This window comes from Lampetra fluviatilis, chromosome 35 (assembly GCF_964198595.1).
Source record: "Lampetra fluviatilis chromosome 35, kcLamFluv1.1, whole genome shotgun sequence".
NCBI classification, from domain to species: domain Eukaryota; kingdom Metazoa; phylum Chordata; class Hyperoartia; order Petromyzontiformes; family Petromyzontidae; genus Lampetra; species Lampetra fluviatilis.
Genome location: NC_136309.1, coordinates 2228940 through 2250573, shown reverse-complemented (window position 1 = coordinate 2250573; position 21634 = coordinate 2228940). Strand labels below are relative to the sequence as shown.

Sequence of the window (21634 nt, the reverse complement as noted above, 5' to 3'; positions counted from 1 at the left end):
GCACGAGGTCACAAAAATGTTGAACCGGAGAGAAAAATCCCAAATTTCGCACGTGATTCCAAGCACCGGGACAGCCTTGTTGATACCGGGGGACTCTCCCGGCTGAACCAGGATGTTTGCCAGCTAGATACCCGATGACCCATACAGAGCGACGCCGCTGCTGCTGGAGAGTATGCACGGTACGTCGAACTTCTTTCGCAGCGTACGTAGCCAACCGTGCTGATCGAGTCGGGGAGTGTGCCGAGTGACGCTGAGCTCACCAGCATCATGGCTTGCTGGTTGATGAGGGCCTGTTGTGCCATCATGGGGTCCATCACTCCTGGAGACGAGAACAAAACATCGGCGTGGCTCTCACGGAGCGTTATAGGTCGTGGTGTCGAAGGTCGTGGTGTCGAAGGTCGTGGTGTCGAAGGTCGTGGCGTCGAAGGTCGTGGCGTCGAAGGTCGTGGCGTCGAAGGTCGTGGCGTCGAAGGTCGTGGTGTCGAAGGTCGTGGTGTAGAAGGTCGTGGTGTAGAAGGTCGTGGTGTCGAAGGTCGTGGTGTAGAAGGTCGTGGTGTAGAAGGTCGTGGTGTCGAAGGTCGTGGTGTCGAAGGTCGTGGTGTAGAAGGTCGTGGTGTCGAAGGTCGTGGTGTAGAAGGTCGTGGTGTCGAAGGTCGTGGTGTCGAAGGTCGTGGTGTCGAAGGTCGTGGTGTCGAAGGTCGTGGTGTAGAAGGTCGTGGTGTAGAAGGTCGTGGTGTCGAAGGTCGTGGTGTCGAAGGTCGTGGTGTAGAAGGTCGTGGTGTCGAAGGTCGTGGTGTCGAAGGTCGTGGTGTCGAAGGTCGTGGTGTCGAAGGTCGTGGTGTCGAAGGTCGTGGTGTAGAAGGTCGTGGTGTAGAAGGTCGTGGTGTCGAAGGTCGTGGTGTAGAAGGTCGCGGTGTCGAAGGGCAGTGAGACGTGCGCTTAATTTCTTAAATCACAGCTTATTTTTGGCTGTTGTCGTCGTTCAAATCATTACATCGATTAACGAGCGCGTATTACCCGCTCTGACGTGGGGATCGCAAATCGTGGACGTTGAGCAAAGGAAAGGGAACGGAAATGACGCGGAAAGTGCACAAAGAAGCGGTGAGAGATGCGGTCCTTGGATGACACTGACTGACAGGAAAAGAGACACAGAGATTAGAGAATAGACACAAATTAGAAACATCACATTGATTTTTAGGATAAGTAAGTGGTGCTGGGGCAGGCCACGTCATGGCCAGCAGGGACGATGGCCGAGAGCCGAGATTAACAACAGGGTAGGCATCCGAAGGAGAAGGAGCGACGAAAATGGTCTCTTGTGCAAGAGCCAGAACGCACCTGGCATTGCGTTGACTTGCATGCCCATGGGTGCCATGCCACCCATGCCACCCATGGGAGCCATGGGTTGCATGCCTTGAACCATGTTGGGCATCATCGGCATCATGGGCATCCCCACTGTTCAGAGACAACAGGCATCATCAGCACGGGCATCAACACGCAGACACATGCGCCTGCTCCTAATGTCATTCCTTCCTTCCTCTTGAAGCGTTAACTCCGTCAGCACCTTCACCACAACGGGTCGAACCATCCACGCACGATTCGATGAATTGTCGCAATTCAGGGGTCTGCAATTAAAAGCTTCAAATCAAGATTAAAATTAAATTTTAGTTTTTTGTTGTTGTTCCCCGTTGTGATGAATGGTTGTCCTTCCCCCGCATCTCCGATTCGCACGGTTGGCTATGTACGTGGCGAAAGAAGTTCAACGTCCACGCGCACGTGATATTGCCTCGAGTGGCTACAGGGATGCAATGAAGTAAATAAATGCAGCATATATGATTTTAAAAATAACAATAATTTACAGCCCTTCGTCAGGACACCACTGCTAGATGAAGGTCTTCTCATGCTCCGTCAGTCACGTGGGGTCCAGTTGACCATTCCTCACCACGCTGGTCAATATGGGTTGGTAAAGAGCGACAGGGCTGGACTCCAGAAACGGTTCTGATATTCGTCGCCAATAATCCCAGCCGTGGCTGGGAATCGAACTCAGGTCGGTGGGTTTATTTTAGCACGGTGCACTTGTAAGGCAAACATTTAGATCGGCACGTACGTGGTAAAAACTGCATTAAATTTGTGCACATTTACACGATTTGTAACGCCTGTGATTACGGAGACTGTCGCGTTACTCTCGCTGCTTAAAATGTACTCTTTCACCCCTCCGTCATCACATCTCTGACTGAAACATTCATCACCGGTGACATTCTCATAACGGTCCCCGTCGTCACCAGCTACCGACACTGCGGCGGTGATGGGGGTGGTCACTCACTCACCAACTCACTCACTCACTCAAGTGAATCCACGCACACACACAGTGCCATGTGATGGGGTGCAACTCACCTCGCAGACTTGGTCCAACACACACACGTGGTGTGTGGGAAATGGGTGTCGCTCGCTCACTCACCCACTCTCGTGACCCCACACACACAGTGGGTGTGTGGGAAGTGTCATTCACTCACTCATGTGATCCCAAACACACAGTGGGTGTGTGGGAAGTGTCATTCACTCACGTGACTCCACACACACAGTGGGTGTGACGGACACGACACTCATTCACCCACTCACTAAGTCACACAATCAACGTGACCATCCGCACACAGCGAGTGCGACGGGGCGAGTGGGCGGTGTCAGTTACCCACTGCCGTGACCCCACAGGGATGCGTGCGATGGGGCTTCACTCACTGGCGTTGGGCATCTGGTTTTGGTTGACCTGGTTGCCGTTCCACATGCCGCCACCTCCCTTGAGTCGGTTGGACAGGTGGCCCGGGGTCTCCTGCGAGTAACCGCGCGAGCTTCAGTACGCCTCTCCCCCAGCAGGAAAAAGACTTTGATCGATGAGTCGGTAAAGCCATCGTGTAAAGTGACCATCGGTCAATCAGGCAAAGCTCAAAGAACGCAAAGATCAGTGTGCTCCAATGGAACAAGGTTTGATCAGTTATTGGCTAGCAACGATGTTTGTTCCATATCACTCAAACTGAAGTGTTTTTTAATCCACGGCAAGCGCCATGGTAAACATAATGAGATGATATTTGCGCAGCTATTTGTCACCATGGCTGAGGCTATCATCTCACGATATGATAGGATCCAGTTTGATCACCAGTGGCTGATACCAGGATTCGAGCCCAGTGTCTCTGCGATACTGGCTCTCCCAGCGCTTTGACGTCCAAGGCACCCGGCCGCCCCACCACCTCCGTATGTTCACGTCGCATCATTAATCGTCTGAAAGAATAACATTTCTGAAGGCCACTTCAAGCGTAATAAACCGTTGTATAAACGTTTGTACAGCAGTCTAAATCTACCAGCATCCATCGATCCCTTATCAAGCAAGCTCTGCGCCATTGAAAGCCGCGGCAAAGCTTTCAATGGGTGTGCACAAAAAACTACGTTCCAGGCAAAAGGTCTCTCTCCTGTCTGTGTCACAGATTCGTTAGCGAGCTCTGTTTGACGAATGTAGCTAGGGTACTCGGAGTGCACAGAGCAAACACATCCATTGCGCCACATCCACCGCGATGGTGTGTGGGGCCTATCGGCACGTGACCTGACGCTGATAAGGGCCGCCCCACGTGTGAGGATTGCACGGCGACCGCGATAACGGGAGCGCGTTCATTGCCATCGAGCGCCCGTCGTGCCAAGTCGAGTCAGATCAACGGCGACCATTTGTGGGAGCCTCGGCGCCGATACAGCATTTGGTGCTTGAATCGTCAGCTGTGCACGCGTGTTGGCCTCCTCCCCATTCCGATTCCGTTTCTCGATGATGTACGTGTACGTGATCGGAACGGAAAACGGAAGAAAAACTTAAACAAAATAACTTCATCGGTAGCGAGGCTCCCGCGAGGCCACGCGGGAGGGCGCGTGGCACAGTTTGGCACGCCAGCTATCGTAGCGCCCGTGCGGCTACTGTTCTCTGCGGTGAGTAACAGTGTCTTTAAAAACAGCGGCGCTGCGCTGCCCTAAATAAAATGAGATTCGGCGGCGAGCGGCACAATCCCCCCTCCATCCTGCAACTTGCAGACGTCTCGGACCGGGGAAAGGGTTACAGATGGCCTTACCCCGTGGCTCATGAGCGGGTCGAAGAGCGTGTCCACATAATGGTTGATTTCGTGCTCGGAATACCCCTCGCCCCGACCGTTGAACGGTGCTGCGATGGCGACAACAACAAAAAAACGACACGGGGAGGAGACGTCTTGGTGAAGCCTCCAGTGACACGAGGCGCGGCAGAGACACGTGGATGTCACTGTGCAATGTCGGCCCTAGAGAGGCACGGCATGCGGTGTATTGACATCACGGGCACCACGTGTATGTGGATGCAGTACCGGCCCTAGAGGGGCTCGGGGTGTACTGACTGGCAGTGCTGGATGGCACCACGCTCTGCGTGCAGTGCCGACCCCTACAGGACAGGGTGTGAGAGTGCCGGCCACGGGAATGGGGTTACTAACGGCCATGACACTCTGGTTGACCCCGAAGGACACGTGACCGGTAAAGTCTACACAGGGCCCCCAGGTGGGGGCTAGGGGTGGTCACGTGTCAGGGTCGAGATCCTGCTCGAGGATTCTAGAAGGTGGGCGTGGCTAAGGGCGGAGCTAGCCACGCCACAGAGGATAGAAGCCGGGTCACCGAGAGGGACCGGCTGCTGTTGTTCATCTTGAAGAATCTACGTTCTACGTTCTACACCAACACGTGGACCCGGACCCAAGCTGTGGTCCGGTCCGTTGAAGCTAGTTAATTATAATTAGCGTAGTTAGCCTAGTGGTCACCACCATAGGTTCTTATTCTGTTAACCCGAGTGTTGGTGTTAATAAATGTGTTGCCTCCAAAGAGTACGTCTGCAACTCAGTTGAACTCACTACACAGACACGATTCGTTTTTGGCATTTGAACATCTTAACCCAACTGTTTAATCGCCAGAAAGGGTAACACCTATTCTTATATTTTGATACCAGCAATAAAGGTCCCACGATGCGATTGTTGTGGACCTTGCGCTGCAAATCTCGCGGCAATGCAAATGGTGGAGGGGGCTGTTGAGCAGTCACGGGGTCACCTGGTGGTTGGTATCCCCGCTGGTCGAAGCCACTCATCGCGGGTGGGTAGTTGGAGCGAGGGGGCAGCGAGGGAGCAAACGATCCTGGGGGCGGTGGGATGAACTCCACGTAGCTGCCTCCTCCCGTCGTCATCCTGCCAACGACGCGGCGACAACGACGTCATGGGGATGTCGATGATGTCATGGCATGCCAACGATGTCCCGGATTTGATTTTACTTACCCCATTCTTTACTTCAACCACTGTCATCTTATGCACAAATGTATCATGGTTGCAAAGCGTCTTGCAATAAGGCATCGTGTAAATCTCCCTGCGACATAAGGTCAGTCGTCGTCATCGTCGTCGTTGTTGTCAACAAGTCCATAATACAGGTTTTTTTGGGGTAGATCGCGTAAATATAAATGTGTCGTTAAACCCGCCACCACCCGACATGGCCAATTAGTAAGGTTTGTCGCGTAAACAGAACGTGCCAATTCGTCACTCGTACAGCACACAGGTGTGTTGGAGAGGGAATCCACAACATTTACCATCTGAGCACAATCTTGTGGATTTGCTCTCCAACACACCGGGGTGCTGTACTAGTAACGAATTGGCACGTTCTGTTTACGTGACAACCCTTACAAGTTGGCTGTCGGGTGGCGGCGGGCTTAACGACACATTGATATTAACGCGGTCTAACCCCGAAAAAACCTTATGTCATGGATGATAGTGGTCGCGAAAGTCTCCTACACGTTAAATTGTCAACGAGTGTCACGCGCGACGGTCGGGCACCCACGGGCTGCTGCTGCTGCTGCTCAGCTGGTGGGGGAGCGGAGGGGGAGGAGGCGGAGGTGGCGGAGGCTGCGGGCTGACGTGCGAGCTCCCGGCGCCCGCGAAGGCGCCGCCACCGCCCCCGCCGTGCGGTGTGGGCGATCCGGAGCCAAGGCCGGATCCGCTGGCGGAGTGGAGGAAGTAGGAGGGCGGCTTGCGGAAAGTCTGCGGCAGCTCCACGTCGCCCAGCAGGTCCAGGACGTAGTCGTGACCCGCGAGCTCGCAGGGGCCGGCGCCCGCGTCGTGCATCGCTATTGTCCAGCCGTGGCAGCCTTCCGAGACGCCCCTGTCGACCCCCGCGACCGTCCGGGAGGAAGGAGGGGGTTGGAGGACATTGATTTCATTTGGCGCGCTTCACGTCCAAGGTTATGGGCATTCACAGGTGCAAAAATAAAACGACAAAATGATGACCGAATAGCGCTCATGATTTGGTGAACAAACCTGAGACCGATTGGGGTTGATTTATCACCGAGAAGCGCTCGTTCGTTCAATCACTTCTTGCCTGTGGCGGCAATTCTACTTTTGTATTGTTTGCGCTGTTTGTTTTGGTGCCGTTATTAATTTGTTTATTAATCTCTCGATTTTACTTGGTTGTAGTAGGAGTTTCACTTGCTTGGTATGTACGTGCGTGTGTGTGTGCGTTGGGGCTTCTTTCGCAGCGTGCATAGCCAACCGCTTACATGGGAATTGGTCCTTGCATTTGATTAATGTACAGCGTTGCGGGACGCTGTTGGGCATGAATGACGCTGCTGTATAAAGTGAAATTATTATTATCACACCTCCGACTGACGTCGTGACGTTGACTGCACTTCTACGCCGATTCACCCGGCAAACAACGACAGCAGATGTGGAGGTAAAGGGGCAGCCCTGCAATTGCTCGTTCACGCCACCGCTGGCAGAAGGGCCTCCACTGGAGGGAGCTCTACACGGCCACCCTCTGGAGAACACACTTTGGCCTACTTGTCCACCGCGGTTAGACATCTTGGACTAAAAAAAGTGAGTACCCACACTTTACCCTACCACATGCGGCCTGCCAGTTGACTAACTGTGGCATTCCCATTTGTACTTCTGGGTGATGGAGGGGGGGGTTTAAGAAACCTGCCGTGCCAGGCGAATGAACCGGTGACCTCTGCATTGCAAGTCCAGTGTGATAACCGTTGCAGCAGCAGCAGCAGTAGCAGCAGCAGCAGCATCCCAACGTTGATCACCTCGAGTCTCCAACAGTCTCCCTCTCTGCCCAGAGGAGGCTCTTGGAAGTCCCAATAAAGTTTGGAACTTACCTAATTCTAATCAGTGAATAATGTCAGATGAGCGGTAGCTCAGCAGGAACTACAAAAGTAGCTCTCGTGCAATCAATATTCCATGTTTATAAATTCGACTAAACGTTACATGCCACGCAGGACGTGCGCATTTTATGTCGTTTTATCAGAAGTGTCAGACTCGCTTGAACCAATCAACGCTGGTGAATTTCCACACGTTCACAGGCAATGATCCCCGTCTCTCCGTGAGGCAAGAGATCCTACCTAATTCGATGCAAAAGACTGTACAATACACACTAAAATCATCGTTCAGACTCTCGCGATGAAAGCTTGACGGCACGGGGCCTTCTCGATCCACCGACCTCTGGCGGAGGACCTGCTCCCCCAGCTTCTCCCCCGTGGTCCACGAGTCCAGCCCCACGGATGCCACGTTTCCTGAACAAAGACGACAAAGATCAAACAAAGACAAAGATCCCCCCTATAGCCTTAACCAACTGTTGGGGAAAGTGCCGTTAGCGAGCACCTATGAAGGCCGGCACGGCACACGAGGGGGTGGATGGCCAGCATCACGCTCGTCCGCCTTTGTCTCCCCAGTGGCGATGTTAACACACCGCACCGAGTGCTCATTTGAGGGCTAGTCAACCGAGGGGAGGCCCAGGACCGGTTCAGAAAATCGTCACTGACGGTGTTGGCCGTGAGCGGGAATTGCATTCGGGTTGCCGGATTCGAAGCGCAGCGCACAAAGCGTTGTGCTACCGCTCCCCGCACACACCGCCGTGATCCCGGCGACCCGGGTTTAATTCCTGGCCGCGGCTGACACCGGGCAGCAATTGATATCAAAACCGATTTTCAGCCCCACCTCACCCCTTTCACCAGCCCGCACTGACCAATATAGTGAAGTATGGTTGTTAAACAATCTTGACCGACACGGTGTTGGGTTAGGCCTACGTCCATCGGTGAATTGATTGAGGATGGCTGGAATATATTCTTACGTTACATTCAAGCACAGATTGCACACTTGCAACCTCTCGAAGCCAGATTTCGCCAAGAAAGCGCTGTGAAAGAGTTCCGAATGGATCCTTCGTCTTACGAACCATGGCAATCAAAACAAATGCAAATGGACTGTGCCAATAACATCTCATCCTGTGTTCTTGGAATCTGGCATTATACCCTCGAGAGAGGAGCTCTCTCTCGAGAGAGCTCCCTCTCGTAGGGGCCTTTCCGCCAGCATCGGAGTGAGTGGGCACATAGCAGGCCTGCGTCTTGATCTCACATCCACGATGTAGGTTTGAGCCACTGCAATGCACCGCTGGGTGGGCTGCTTGCCGTGTGTACGTTCCGGGTCAGGTTGCTCAGCAGTCGGAAGGTCGCTAAAGTTTAAATCCTGGCTGGGGGTTGTCTCAGCCCATGATCCCCCCACTGGGATTGATCAAATTAGCGCCGCTTTGTGGAGACTTCAATAGTGGTTGTCCTATGGTTAAACTCGCCCCTGGCATGTGAATGTGGAATCGTGGATAATGGAGTGATAATGATGGTGGTGGTTGTCCACTGTGATAATGATGATCATGAAATGGTGATGATGGTTGTACAGAATAATGATTACGGTGGTGGTTGTCTCGAGTGGCGTGGCCGATGAAGTTAGCGACAGTTGCCCGGAGCGACGATGAACTTTATGAGTGAATACGTGGTTCATTTTTCAGGACCCAAAATATTTCCAAATTGTCGTGTGGATCAACAATTCTGAATTCTTCACTGGAATGGAGCCCAGTGGGCGAGGAAGTGGGTCTAAATGGTTGATATGAAGCAACTGACGGTGGTGACGACAATGACGCTGTGACTAACATCGCATCAAGAATGCTCCACGCCCTGAGTATACTACGGCGCTAAAGTTAGCTCTTTTTATAGCGCAAGTATTGCCAACCTTTGCACCCAATTATTACCTCTACCAACAGTGCCCTATCAGATGCTTGTTAATATATAAGCTTGTACTGTACACTATTCATAAACGCGCATTCCCGTTTGTAAACTCTAACTTTATAGGTGCGCGCGCGTGCGTGTGTGTGTGTGTGAACACTGGAAGTGACATTATTTTTTGCTGCAAGTGTATTTTAGTTTTTAGTCTTCAATTATTTCTGTTACACGTGTGCTATTGGCATCAGGTCACAGACGTGAAGGATCCATTGCAGAATACAGAGCAGAGCAGAGCAGCCGCGTGCATTCTCAGAGGATGGCTCGCGGAAGTGGATATCGAAGAGCTACCTCTTGAGATTCCCGAAAGTGTGACCTCTGATCCACACGGCAACGGTTAGCATGAGATTTAAAGCAGCGTAAAATTTTAGGTTGAAGCTGCCCTATAAATGAAACCAATGAACATTTCAGGCTGCAATGTGACATTGTGTGTGCGACTGTAGTTTAACACCGCCACGGTCACACACACAGGACACGGATACTGTCAGCAGTATCTTCTTCGGACACAAACAATACTTTTGGGGTTTATTTAGCTATGATCGTAGACTGAAATGTATTTTTTTTGCCAAATTTCAGCTTTCTAACCATTATCGGACATTGTAAAAATGTCCATCAGTCACTCGGTCATGATTGTCCGTGCATACCATGAAGTAACACTCAAAGCTTTGCACACATGGATTCAAGAATCCAATGCTGTACAGCCATCTCCTGGCCACCTCACAGCTGTTTTGCTTTGGTAGCAAACAAATATCAGTTCGACAAACACCTTCATCTACTGAGTTGGTTTTCGCTGGTCCTGTTGCAACAACTTTTCGACGCGTCTTCTGGGGGGGGGTTGTACTGCACGTTGTCCGACGTTTCGCTCCACGTGCTGGCAGCTCCTTAGGAGAATGAATGGAGCAGATCGTATTCTCCCCTAGACGAACTAAAGTGGACGGCTTCTGCTGCTGCTGCTACTGATCCCAGCACGTGATGCGAAAACATCGGGCACCGTGCCGAACGACACGTGACACGCACACGGAAAACAACATCGGCGAGCCACACGGTGGCACAATCCGCGATAGGCTGACGACCTCTGAGTGGGCGTGGGATGGAAGCTGCAACTCGACAATAAGATTCAACAACCTTCTCGCGAAAAAGAGCAAGCCGCCACACACGCCAGCTTTTGGATAACCATTGAACAAATACGGTCACTGCATCTGTCAAGTTACTCGGCCGTTTTTCTCCCACTCGGTTATGGGCGACGCTTGTGTTCGCGAGCCAACACAAGCGCCCGGAGTTTGCGTGATGGTTTCTGCTCCCTCCTCTGATCTCGTTAAGGAGCATAAACCATCAACCACGCGAACTCTGCTTCATTGTCGCAGCAGCAGCGGCTTTTGGCTCAACAATCGAATGAAGACAGTTGCTGCGTGACGCGCTTTCAGATGCGCTTCCGCGGCCGTCTGGAACGCATCTTCCTTGCGATATTAGGAAGCCCCTGGAGCTATGCACTTTTAAATCTAAGTTGAAAACTCCTTTCTTTTTCACCATTATTTTGTGTGTAGTTTGTCGTCTGTCCCCCGCACCTCCGATAAGCAGGGTCGGCTACGTACGGCGCGCGAAGGAAGTTCAACACGCACGCATACGTACCTCGTGCCTCCGCAACATCGGAAGCAAAACGGAGAGAGCGAGAGAGCTAGTTTGCGGTTGTTGTTTTGTTTGGTTCCCCCCAACCCCCCACCCCCGCTGCCAGAATCTGTGCCGCCGGCCGTACCGTCAAAGGAGTGGACGCTGACGGTGGTGCGGGCGCAGCGCTGGTTCGCTGTCCACTCGAGGAAGGTGGAGGGGAACTGGCGTGAAGTCTCGGGGTCTCTGACGGCCTCGGACGCCCCCTGGATCAGCTTGCGCTGGCACAGGGACTTGAAGCCGTTCATCGCGTGGTCCGACACGTACCTACGCGGCGCGCGCGTAAAGCAAGGCGTGAGCGAGCGGGGGGGGGGGGGTTGGGTGGGCGACCGTGAATTCGCGAACGCACGCCCGGTACCCACGGGGACCACCATCGCCGCTTCCAGGCGGACGTTAAAAAGATACCCGTGGCGTCATTCGACAGCGAGTGAGCCGCGCGTGCCGGCATCGTGGTCCAACTGTTATGTGCCAACTTTGAGAAGCGACTCGCAACACCCCGCCCCCCTACCCTGCTCCCCCCCCCCCTTACTGGCAGGACAACGGCCCGTTCTGTAGGCCAGTGCTGCGCACATCCTCGTGCCGTATAAGGACAGCTGCCACTGGGGGTCCCCTTGCCTGCACTGTAGCAGGGCTATTGGAATGGTTGAGGCGGGACGCGAGGCACTTTTAGTCACTGAAGTACTGAAGCGAGCGCAACTCTAAATATGATCGCGAATGTGTGAGATTTACCGACTGGCGCTGATAGAGGCGACAATCGGTCAATAACAATGTCTCTCGTTTGCATTTATTCCCTGATTTACGCATCTTCTTTCTACCATTCCAAGCGCGCATCTCTCCACGCTTCTCTGTGCGCTCATCACATTTTATTTCCCCCTAATTTTCTTTGTCAGCGTCCATGTTCATAATCCCGAAGTCATCGTGCAACCTCAACACATTTGTCAACAGCACTGTGACCTTGAAAGAAAATGTATAATAGTAAACGGCTCAAGCAATGGCCCTTCTTCATAGCGCATAACTAGAGAGGTCTGAGAGACTGAGTGAATTGAACACGGTGCTTTACACCATGGGGCATGATGGGTATTTAATTAGTGGCCGTTGAGTAACAGACAAGTATTCCTCCATCAACTAATTGATATTCAAAGTAAAATTATAAAATGTCGCTGGCACACTGCATTCTGGGTAGAACTGCTAAACGGAAGTCAACACTACCACGATTAGCATAATATGCTTAGCAATTCATTCCTGGGCCCAATTTCCATTTCAATAGGGCTATGTAATAGTGGGTCATATGCACCGATTTGAAAAGTTCCTCTTAAGGTACGATATTATTTTTCGATTTAAAGCTTTCGTGACTGCAGGGATTCATCTTCTTGGTTCGTTCGGTAAAGTCACGTAGAATGGAAATAATAAAATAATTATTTTTCTTATTTTATTACTTCCATTCTACGTGACTTTACCAAAAGAACCAAGAAGATCTATGATATTATTGTTGTATTTCACTATCAACTTCAGTTTTTCTGAAAGCACTCCCTCGCTATTAATATGCAAATTTGGACCATCTTTCATGGCACTGTGTCTCGTTGTCGGTGTACCTCTGTAAATCTTTAACCCTCCTCATCCGCGAGATCATAAACATGAGGCGCCACAGAAGTCGGGTCTAACATTTGTAAGTGCGCAACAACTGCACGATACATTCCTTCGCATTCATTAGCTTCCCAAGTTATAAAATAGAGACATTGCTCGATATGTTATGAAACCGGTAACGTAAAGCAAGTTCAGCCTTAATTTTATGTTCTTTTTTAATAAACGCTCATGTACCCAGGAAAGCCTCACCGAGTCTCCCGACTCTTTTCCAGGTTTTCACAGAAGTGGAGTAGTGGGGGGCGATGATTTCTAAATATATTCCAATTGTGGGTAATTTTTTTAAAGTTGGTAATTTTTTACATTGGGAAATGTTGGACCACCAGCCCACAGTGGTCTATTCTTGGGAACGACGTTAACAGCCACTGTGATGCGGATGGCACGCATATTTTACGGTTCACGCACCCGGCCTATTAAATCGGGGCGGCCGCTGGAATGGAACCGCGAAGCTCTGCGACCAAGCTGCGAACACGACGCCGCTGGACCTGCGTTGCCGCCCCCAAGTGGAATAAAGAAATAACGAAACACGAGCGACGATTGAGCTCGCCGCGAGTTGATCAACACCCTATCGGCCGAGTCATACAATGAACCAGATTGTTGAAATAACTTTGAACCAACTCATTCCAAACGATAAAAAACTACCTTGAAGTTGGCTATATAAAAGTGCAAATACAGTATTGGCAGGTCGAAAATCCTCCACTCTAGTACCCAGTTAGGGTGGCTAAGGTGCTTGCGGTCATGGGCAAGTGCGTCGATTGGAGGCCCTTTTGAAGTGCGAGGCCTCACATGGCCGCCAGACGCACTAAAGAAGTTGAGGGGCGGATACGACACCATGGGCCGTAGGTTTCCCACCATGAGGGTTGCCACCTCTAAGATCAAACAACGAAAGGACCAGGTCATATCACGAGGACAAGAATATCTCGCGATATCAGAAGACGGGGAAAACTACAGTCCACTGCAATGCATTATCTCTCACGGAGCATCGTCAATTAACTGACAAATACAGAGACACTTTAAATGTCCCGGGGAAGACTTACAGATCTGAGATCTCCCACGACAGCGGCTCGCTCAACAAGAGGACGACCGTGCGAAAAACCAGGACAGGTGGCGACGCTACCCACCCCTGATCATAGAGCCCACCACGAGCCCTTGGCACTGGGTGGGGGGGGGCCTCACTTGAGCAGGTACGGTCGCAGAATGGGCGGCACGGCGAAGCAGCCGAGGCAATTCGCGAGCAGCAGCCAGCCCCGGCGCGCGCTCGCCGGGTCCGGGTTCTGCCACGTCTGGTTGGCGAGCTGGCACAACACCTCCTGCCGCAGGCCGGGGATGTTGATGGCGCGCTGCACCACGTAGCTGCCCAGCAGGAACTCCTGCATGGGGCTCATGGTGCTGTCCGCCATGAAGCGCATCACCTGCGGAGCGGGACGAGGCCAATTGTCAGGAAGGGAATGGCGCTCAACATTTCCGCGCCGAGACAACTGCGCGTCAGTTACGACAAAATCACCCTGACTCGAATCTCAGAGGACACGGAGCGTCCGTGTTCGAGAACTTCCCACGCAAGCGGATATCACAGAACTACCTCTAAAAATAACTTAAAGTGATCTCTGTCCCATACAGTAGGGGAGAGCACTGGCGGAGCCAGTGGGGGGGGGGGGTGGGGTGGCACGTGCCCCTCCAATGATCCGATCGATATCCATAATTTCGATCGGATCATTGGGGTTTATTAGTAATAGATCGGCATTTTGCGACCCCCACTGCCACTGTGTAGCATGTTATTACGTGCCATGGACTCTATGAGATGATAGGACAATAGTCCGAGTCCATAATTGGCAATAAGTAACAGCAAAGCAGTTAAAAATGACTCAGAATTGTGCGCAGTTGCGTATGCAGTACACGACTTTCCTGAATACATACCTTCAGCGAGCGCGATGCCGATCACACAACGCGGTTCGAATTCGACCCTTAATCGATGGCTGCGCCATCACCGCACACGCGCCGAATAAAAAGCAAGGGACAAGTCCTTACTTACTAACAATTCCTATCATATTTCATTTCTGGAGGGGTTTCCCCCCTACCTGAAAATCCTGGCTCCGCCATTGGGGGAGAGCACTTTATCAAACGCCCTGTCACATGGGAATAATGATCATTGCATGGTAGTCACACCAATTGAACACGTAGGCTTTCCCGACCAATTTCAAATCTGGCTGTCGCCTGATGAAGCTGGTTGTAATTACTGGAGAAACATCGTGCTCAGATTGTAAATGTTGTGGCTTGGCTCTCCAACACAACCGGTTAGTGCTGTACTAGTACACTACACTATACACTACACTATACACTATTATACACTACACTGTACACTACAATACTATACACTACACTACTATACACTACACTCTACACTACACTATACACTATACAATACACTACACATTAGTGCTGTACTAGTAACGAATTGGCATGTTCTGTTCACGTGACAACCCTTACTAATTGGCTGTGTCGGCTGGTGGCGGGTTTAATGACACATTTATATTTACGCGATCTAGCCTAAACAAACCTATATTATGACTCAAACTAATACTCTGTTCATTCTCAGGACTGGCATTTCACTAAATTAAGTGCAGAACCAAATTTTCTGAGATGGTTCATTGTGTGCAGTCATTGGTGAGCACAACAACTCGCTGCACTTGAGAACCCAGTTTTATCCAGGCGGCTGCCTCAATCTGAACCCAGGATCTCAGCAGCGATACCAGCTCAGCGCTTGGACCTCTGAGCCACACGGTCACCTCAAATAAACTCTGAACATCTGAACAAAGCGGTTGAGAAGGATCCGTTTGAATATGTTGGCATAAATATCGCTTAAAATCAATAGAGGAAACGCATGCCAGCTTCACACAGAAAGCATTAGCACCTTGATAATCACAGTACAGTATTACCGTACGAACCTCAAACAACGTTAACGGTTAACACTGATGTAGTTTTTGCTCGGAACACTGTCCTGTAGAGTCTCAAATGTGTAAACCGACCCTGATGATGCCAGTGAAACGTCCCTCATACCCAATTGTTAAAACGTTGTGGATTGCGCTCCAAAACAACGGAGTGCCAAAGCAGGAAATGAACTGGCACGTTGCTCCCGTAACGTTATTGATTGGCTGCGTCGAGTGGAGGAGGAGGGAATGTTGTTTACGACACACATTTTACGGACGCAATCTGACCCAAGAATCAATTGTAAGTCGTAAGAGATCGGTCGCAAAAGCCTACGTGGCTACATTTAGAGCGGGGTCTCTAAACTCCGGTCCTCGTAACCCGGTCCACGGTCCGGCCTTACGCAACTATCGACCGTCAAGTGCGTGGGCAGCGTCAAGAAGCCCACGTTGCGCACAAATTGAAAAGATTGGTAATCGCAAAAAGGTGGACGGTGGGAGGAAGTGGACGGAGGACTGGAGTTCAGAAAAGCTGCCGACTTCCCAAAAATGTTTAACGACTGAAGAGTTGACACGCTCTCCTCTGACACGAGCATAAATCAAGTCGCATTTAAATATAGTAATCAAAGCTGGGCACGACCAGCACGCGCACCCAATCACGTGACACCAAGCTCTAACTGTTTTTACAGTCACGCGTGAAAGCATTTGCTGAAGAAATAAATTCACCAAGGATGTCGGCAGAGGTGACCAATGTTACGACTCGTCACGTTGTTAGCAAGCAGCACGGGGGGTCAGAAAAATCAGATTTGTTTTTAATTGCACATAAACGGCTTTGGGGAATGCTTTAAATGTTTTAAAGTCAACTTACAGTACGGCATTTACTGCGATAAGTCTCTTGGATTGGGCCTCACTTTCATAAAGGACATCTCCTTCCCCTTTACCGAGGCATAGGACTGCAGGCTTGACGTTGAGCCAATCGCAAACAACATACGCACATTTAAAGCTTTCGTGACTGCAGGGATTCATCTTCTTGGTTCTTTCGGTAAAGTCACGTAGAATGAAAATAATAAAATAAAAAAATACAAAATAAAACATAATAAAATAATTCTCACGACGTTTCGGCCACAACGCAAGCAGCCGACCTGTTCTCGGCTGCTTGCGTTGTGGCCGAAACGTCGTGAGAATTATTTCATTATGCTTTATTTTTATTATTTAATTATTTCCATTCTACGTGACTTTACCGAAAGAACCAAGAAGAACATCCGCACAAACGGCGTCATGTCACCTCGCGCGTGAGCTCACCAACTTGAAGATGGATATGGCTTCCATCTGCTCCTCCTCTGTGATGACCTTGGTGAGAGTCGATTCCACCGGAGGTCCAAGGTAGCCGAAGCATCCGTTCTACGAGCAACAAGCACAACGATTGGAAGGGCGGGGGAGAGGGGGTCCAACCTGAGGTGACGTCCTGAGGGCATCCCCTGGCCGTGCGCAGGCCGAGAGCATCTCACCATACGTCGCGAACGCCAATTACGTACACGTACAGCCCCTCCCGTCAATCCACTGCTGGATGAGGAGGGTCTCCGCACAACGCTGTGCGGGTCGTGAGGATTATTTTGCCGTGCTTCACCCGCCGCTCGTCAGCGCGGGCTGGCCAAGGCGTGGGACCACAGGCATGGAAGCGTAGATGTCCAGAACGATGGGGATTTCTACAGCCCAACACGTAGCCCTGGAGCGGCCGATGGCAATCTGTCTGTGTAAGTCGGGATTGCCCCACACTGCTTAGCTTCTGAGAACTGACGAGTATCGGGCACATTCCGTGTGATTGGCCTGACGGGCAACGTCAATTACAATTCTAGATTTGAAGCTTTCGTGACTGCAAGGATTCATATTCTTAGGTTTTTTATTTTTCGGTAAAGTCACGTAGGTAAAAAAAATTAATAATTACTTTTATTAATTTAAATTTTAATTTTTTTACCTACGTGACTTTACCGAAAAAAACCTAAGAATAATGTAAATTACAATGCCAATTGTGTATCCAGGAAATCCTCACTGAGTCTCAACTCTTGTTTTCAGGAGGGTCCTGCATTGGGATGTTTGGCATCATACTGATGAGTGTTTGACCTCATATGGAAGGAAACCAGAAAACTCGAGAAAAAACATAAACGTGAGTTCCAACGAGATAATGCGCAATTAGTGTGATTTGGTGGTGGTAGGCAGTGGACTCACGTTAATCTTTGCCACACTTATATTGTGGTTGGCTGGCTATGACCTGTTCTACAAGGGACCAACGCAACAAAGTACCCGATGTACCCTGAACAGACTTTTGGGGCAAGTGCTGTTAGCGAGTAGCACCTATGAAGGCAGGGGCGGCCCACAAGGGGGTGGGTGGCCAACTCCGAGCCCGGCCGCATTTGTCTCCCCAGTGGCAATGTTTACTACACACCGCACCAGGTACTCATTTGAGGCTGAGTCGACCTAGGGGAGGCCCAGGACCGGTTCAGATAATCGTCACCTGTGGTGTTGGCCGTGAGCGGGAATTGAACTCGGGCCGCCGGGTTCACAGCTAACCGCGACACTGCCGTGTCCCACAAGGCAACGGGGACCCCACCCACCATCGAACAAACACCGACGTTAATCATTGACGTGACCAAGGTGCCTTCTACGGGTGCCACTCTTTTGGTCGGTGACATGAACAGCGGACTGGGAAGGAGGACTTCTCTGTGACGATCGCGCAGGGGGAGGGGGGGGCTCCACGGGCTCACCTTGAAGGCGCCCTTCGAGAACTTGGAGAAGGGGTGACTGTTGATGTCACGGGGGAGGTCGTAGACCCGCGTGTCCCTCATGGGAGGTGGCGACATGAGCCTGACCTTGTCGCTGTGCATGTGGTACTTGCCTGCGGCAACAACGACAACAAAAAAATAATATTTTAAAATACTTTTTTTTTTAAACACGCTTTAATGAAATGTACCGTACGAGTAATGGCAGAACTCCACGACTCCAGGAAGTGGCCCCGAAGCTTGCCATAACGTAATGGACCGTGGTGATTGACAGCCAACGTCAGTTGAGCGTGGACAATTAGACCCAAGCCGATACATAATATATAAAAATGATTGTTTAAAAATAGATATTTTTTTTATGATAGAATATAGTATTGTCATCAGTATGACATACGTATACCAAGTTTGCAATCGATAAGATATTGAGAAGTGGGTAAAAATTGAGTTACAAGATTTGAGGATACAAGACCCTGAGTTAAATAAAAGCGTCGCCTTGTCAACGGGGCAACTTACACGACGAGGTTTAAAAACCGTGCCATCTCAAGCCAGATGACGAGAGGACTCTAGCCGCCACGCATATAAAGGATTTATAGTGAAAAACTTTGTTTTTACGGGTTAATTTTTTATTAATGTAGTTCATAAATGTGATTGCATCACACGTAATGAGAAGACGTCAGCTGTAATGACATCGTCATGTTTATAAATAACTGAGTAAAAATAGTTTTCATTATTTTTGTCATGCTGTCATTGTAAGTTCTTGTGAAAATGTCAAAAATGACGTTACAGCACAGTCGCTGTTGAAATAATCATCAAGCATCATCCATTGTCTATGCATGGCTGGATGAAGGCCTCTTCCACGCCTTCCAACATCCCTCACAATGTCACGATGCATCTCTACTCTGGCCTCTGATGCGCTGATGTCATCTCTGGGTCTCCATGGTGGTGGAACGTCTCTCAAGTACATTCCCTCCTTTGGCTGCCATTTCATCACCGGTCTCGTCCGTTGGCCTTCACCTCCCCCCTCCCCCTTCTAGCCACGTGTTCCTGCCTGCCCCAAGCCCGCATACTTGACTTGATGGTCATTATTATTATCAGAGGAAATGTCGAGCACAATAAAAAGGCACCCCCCCCCCCGCCCCTTTGGGGAATTTCGCTTAACAGGGGCGAACGTTTGTTCACTGAATCAATGAAGTAATCAAGCGTTCACAGTTTCCTTGTTTTACGACGTGTAACAACGATCATAATAATTTACAACAAAATAATGTTAAGCCTTTTGGCAATTCACTGCTGGATGAATGCCGCACCACACTTTGATCTTCATTGTCCCATTAAATAACCAGACATTTATGATCCCACGAGTGCTAATGCCTTTATTAACCCATGAGGAACCATGGCCTCATTAGCCCATGAGGGAACTGCTTTTTGCGTTTCGTTAGTTTGTCCTTCCCCCGCACCTCCGATTAGCACGGTTGGCTACGTACGGTGCGAAAGAAGGTCAACATGTTCTTAGGTTTTTTCGGTAAAGTCACGTAGGTAAAACATCAAAATGAATGAAAATAAAATAAAATAAAAAATCACGACGTTTCGGAGGCAACACAAGTCTCCGTCATCAGGTGGGACCGTCACAGCCAGATTAGCTGCATCAAGTGAGGCAATGATTCAAGATGTAATCCCTTAAAAGCGAGTTGAGGGGGGGAGGAGAGGGAGGGGGGAGCTCATCAGACTATGGTAGCCAATGAATGGAACGTATCGGGAGGGAGGGGGGGCGAGGCCAAAAGGGTGGGCGACGGCGTGCAAGCGATTGTGCGCAAGCGGCTAATTACTGCACACGCCAACACAATGGAGCGATTATGCGCAAGCGGCCAACTGCCGCACACGCCAACACAATGGGCAGAGAGGGGGAGGGAAGCTCTAATACACATGATAGACAAAAGAACGAAAATGCCCATGTTAATACCAATGCTGGCTGAACAATGAAGAGAGTACTGTTAAAAAATAACTGGGGATGTTAACACTCGGTAAAGTAAAGTAAAATAGTGCCTGTCAGATAAGATGGTCCAAAAAATTGTAATTAAGTCTTTTTTGCGTGGTTGATAACATCTTTCCAATGATTACTAAGTTTGTACCCATCATCACGGTTGAAATTATGTCTGTGTTTGTATATTTGTATGGCTTCGTGTACAAACCTTTGATGGTAGCCGGGAGGTTTGCAGAGAACCTTGGTCTCGGAAAAGACAATTTCATGAGAGCCCACCGAGTTGTAGCAATGATCGGCAACTGCAGAAGAATCAGTCAGATCTGAAACACGGCAGAACTGATTCTTCTGCCGTTGCCGATCATTGCTACAACTCGGTGGGCTCTCATGAAATTGTCTTTTCCGAGACCAAGGTTCTCTGCAAACCTCCCGGCTACCATCAAAGGTTTGTACACGAAGCCATACAAATATACAAACACAGACATAATTACAACCGTGATGATGGGTACAAACTTAGTAATCATTGGAAAGATGTTATCAACCACGCAAAAAAGACTTAATTACAATTTTTTGGACCATCTTATCTGACAGGCACTATTTTACTTTACTTTACCGAGTGTTAACATCCCCAGTTATTTTTTAACAGTACTCTCTTCATTGTTCAGCCAGCATTGGTATTAACATGGGCATTTTCGTTCTTTTGTCTATCATGTGTATTAGAGCTTCCCTCCCCCTCTCTGCCCATTGTGTTGGCGTGTGCGGCAGTTGGCCGCTTGCGCATAATCGCTCCATTGTGTTGGCGTGTGCAGTAATTAGCCGCTTGCGCACAATCGCTTGCACGCCGTCGCCCACCCTTTTGGCCTCGCCCCCCCTCCCTCCCGATACGTTCCATTCATTGGCTACCATAGTCTGATGAGCTCCCCCCTCCCTCTCCTCCCCCCCTCAACTCGCTTTTAAGGGATTACATCTTGAATCATTGCCTCACTTGATGCAGCTAATCTGGCTGTGACGGTCCCACCTGATGACGGAGACTTGTGTTGCCTCCGAAACGTCGTGATTTTTTATTTTATTTTATTTTATTTTCATTCATTTTGATGTTTTACCTACGTGACTTTACCGAAAAAACCTAAGAAGATGATTCCTTGCAGTCACGAAAGCTTCAAATCTAGAATTAAGGTCAACATGCACACATACAAGGGACCACGTCTTTTTGAACCCATGAGGGACCTTACCTTCGTACACCCGCAGCAGCATGGCCAGGTCAGGTGGCACCTCCAACTGGGAGACAGCCGTGTTCCTGGGTGCCCATGCCTGCACACACATTCATCATCATCATCATCCTCCATGATTTATCCACTGCTGGATGAAGGTCATCTAGACGCCATCTCTGGTCATGCTCGCAGCAGCGGCTATTGTCTTAACCATCGAACAAAGATGGTCGCCGCATCTCGCGGCGTTTTCAGATGCGCTTCTGCGGCCGTCTGGAACGCTCCTCCTTCCGATATTAGGAAGCCACTGGAGCTGTGCACTT

At 50.1% G+C, this 21634-nt stretch overlaps 1 protein-coding gene across 1 annotated transcript in view; it reads right to left on the bottom strand.

Moving 5' to 3' along the window:
- The window catches only part of LOC144944692 (unconventional myosin-XV-like), an 87697-nt gene that overhangs the window by 33396 nt on the left and 32667 nt on the right, over positions 1–21634 (bottom strand). Inside the window, exons 23-34 of the mRNA XM_078873052.1 lie at positions 21336–21414; positions 18114–18244; positions 16654–16752; positions 13607–13842; positions 10878–11056; positions 7519–7591; positions 5944–6183; positions 5089–5222; positions 4101–4189; positions 2734–2824; positions 1336–1452; positions 356–938 (exon numbers count right to left, since the gene is read on the bottom strand). Coding sequence (XP_078729178.1) covers positions 356–938; positions 1336–1452; positions 2734–2824; positions 4101–4189; positions 5089–5222; positions 5944–6183; positions 7519–7591; positions 10878–11056; positions 13607–13842; positions 16654–16752; positions 18114–18244; positions 21336–21414 — 2051 coding nt within the window. The remainder of the gene's footprint in view (positions 1–355; positions 939–1335; positions 1453–2733; positions 2825–4100; positions 4190–5088; positions 5223–5943; positions 6184–7518; positions 7592–10877; positions 11057–13606; positions 13843–16653; positions 16753–18113; positions 18245–21335; positions 21415–21634) is intronic.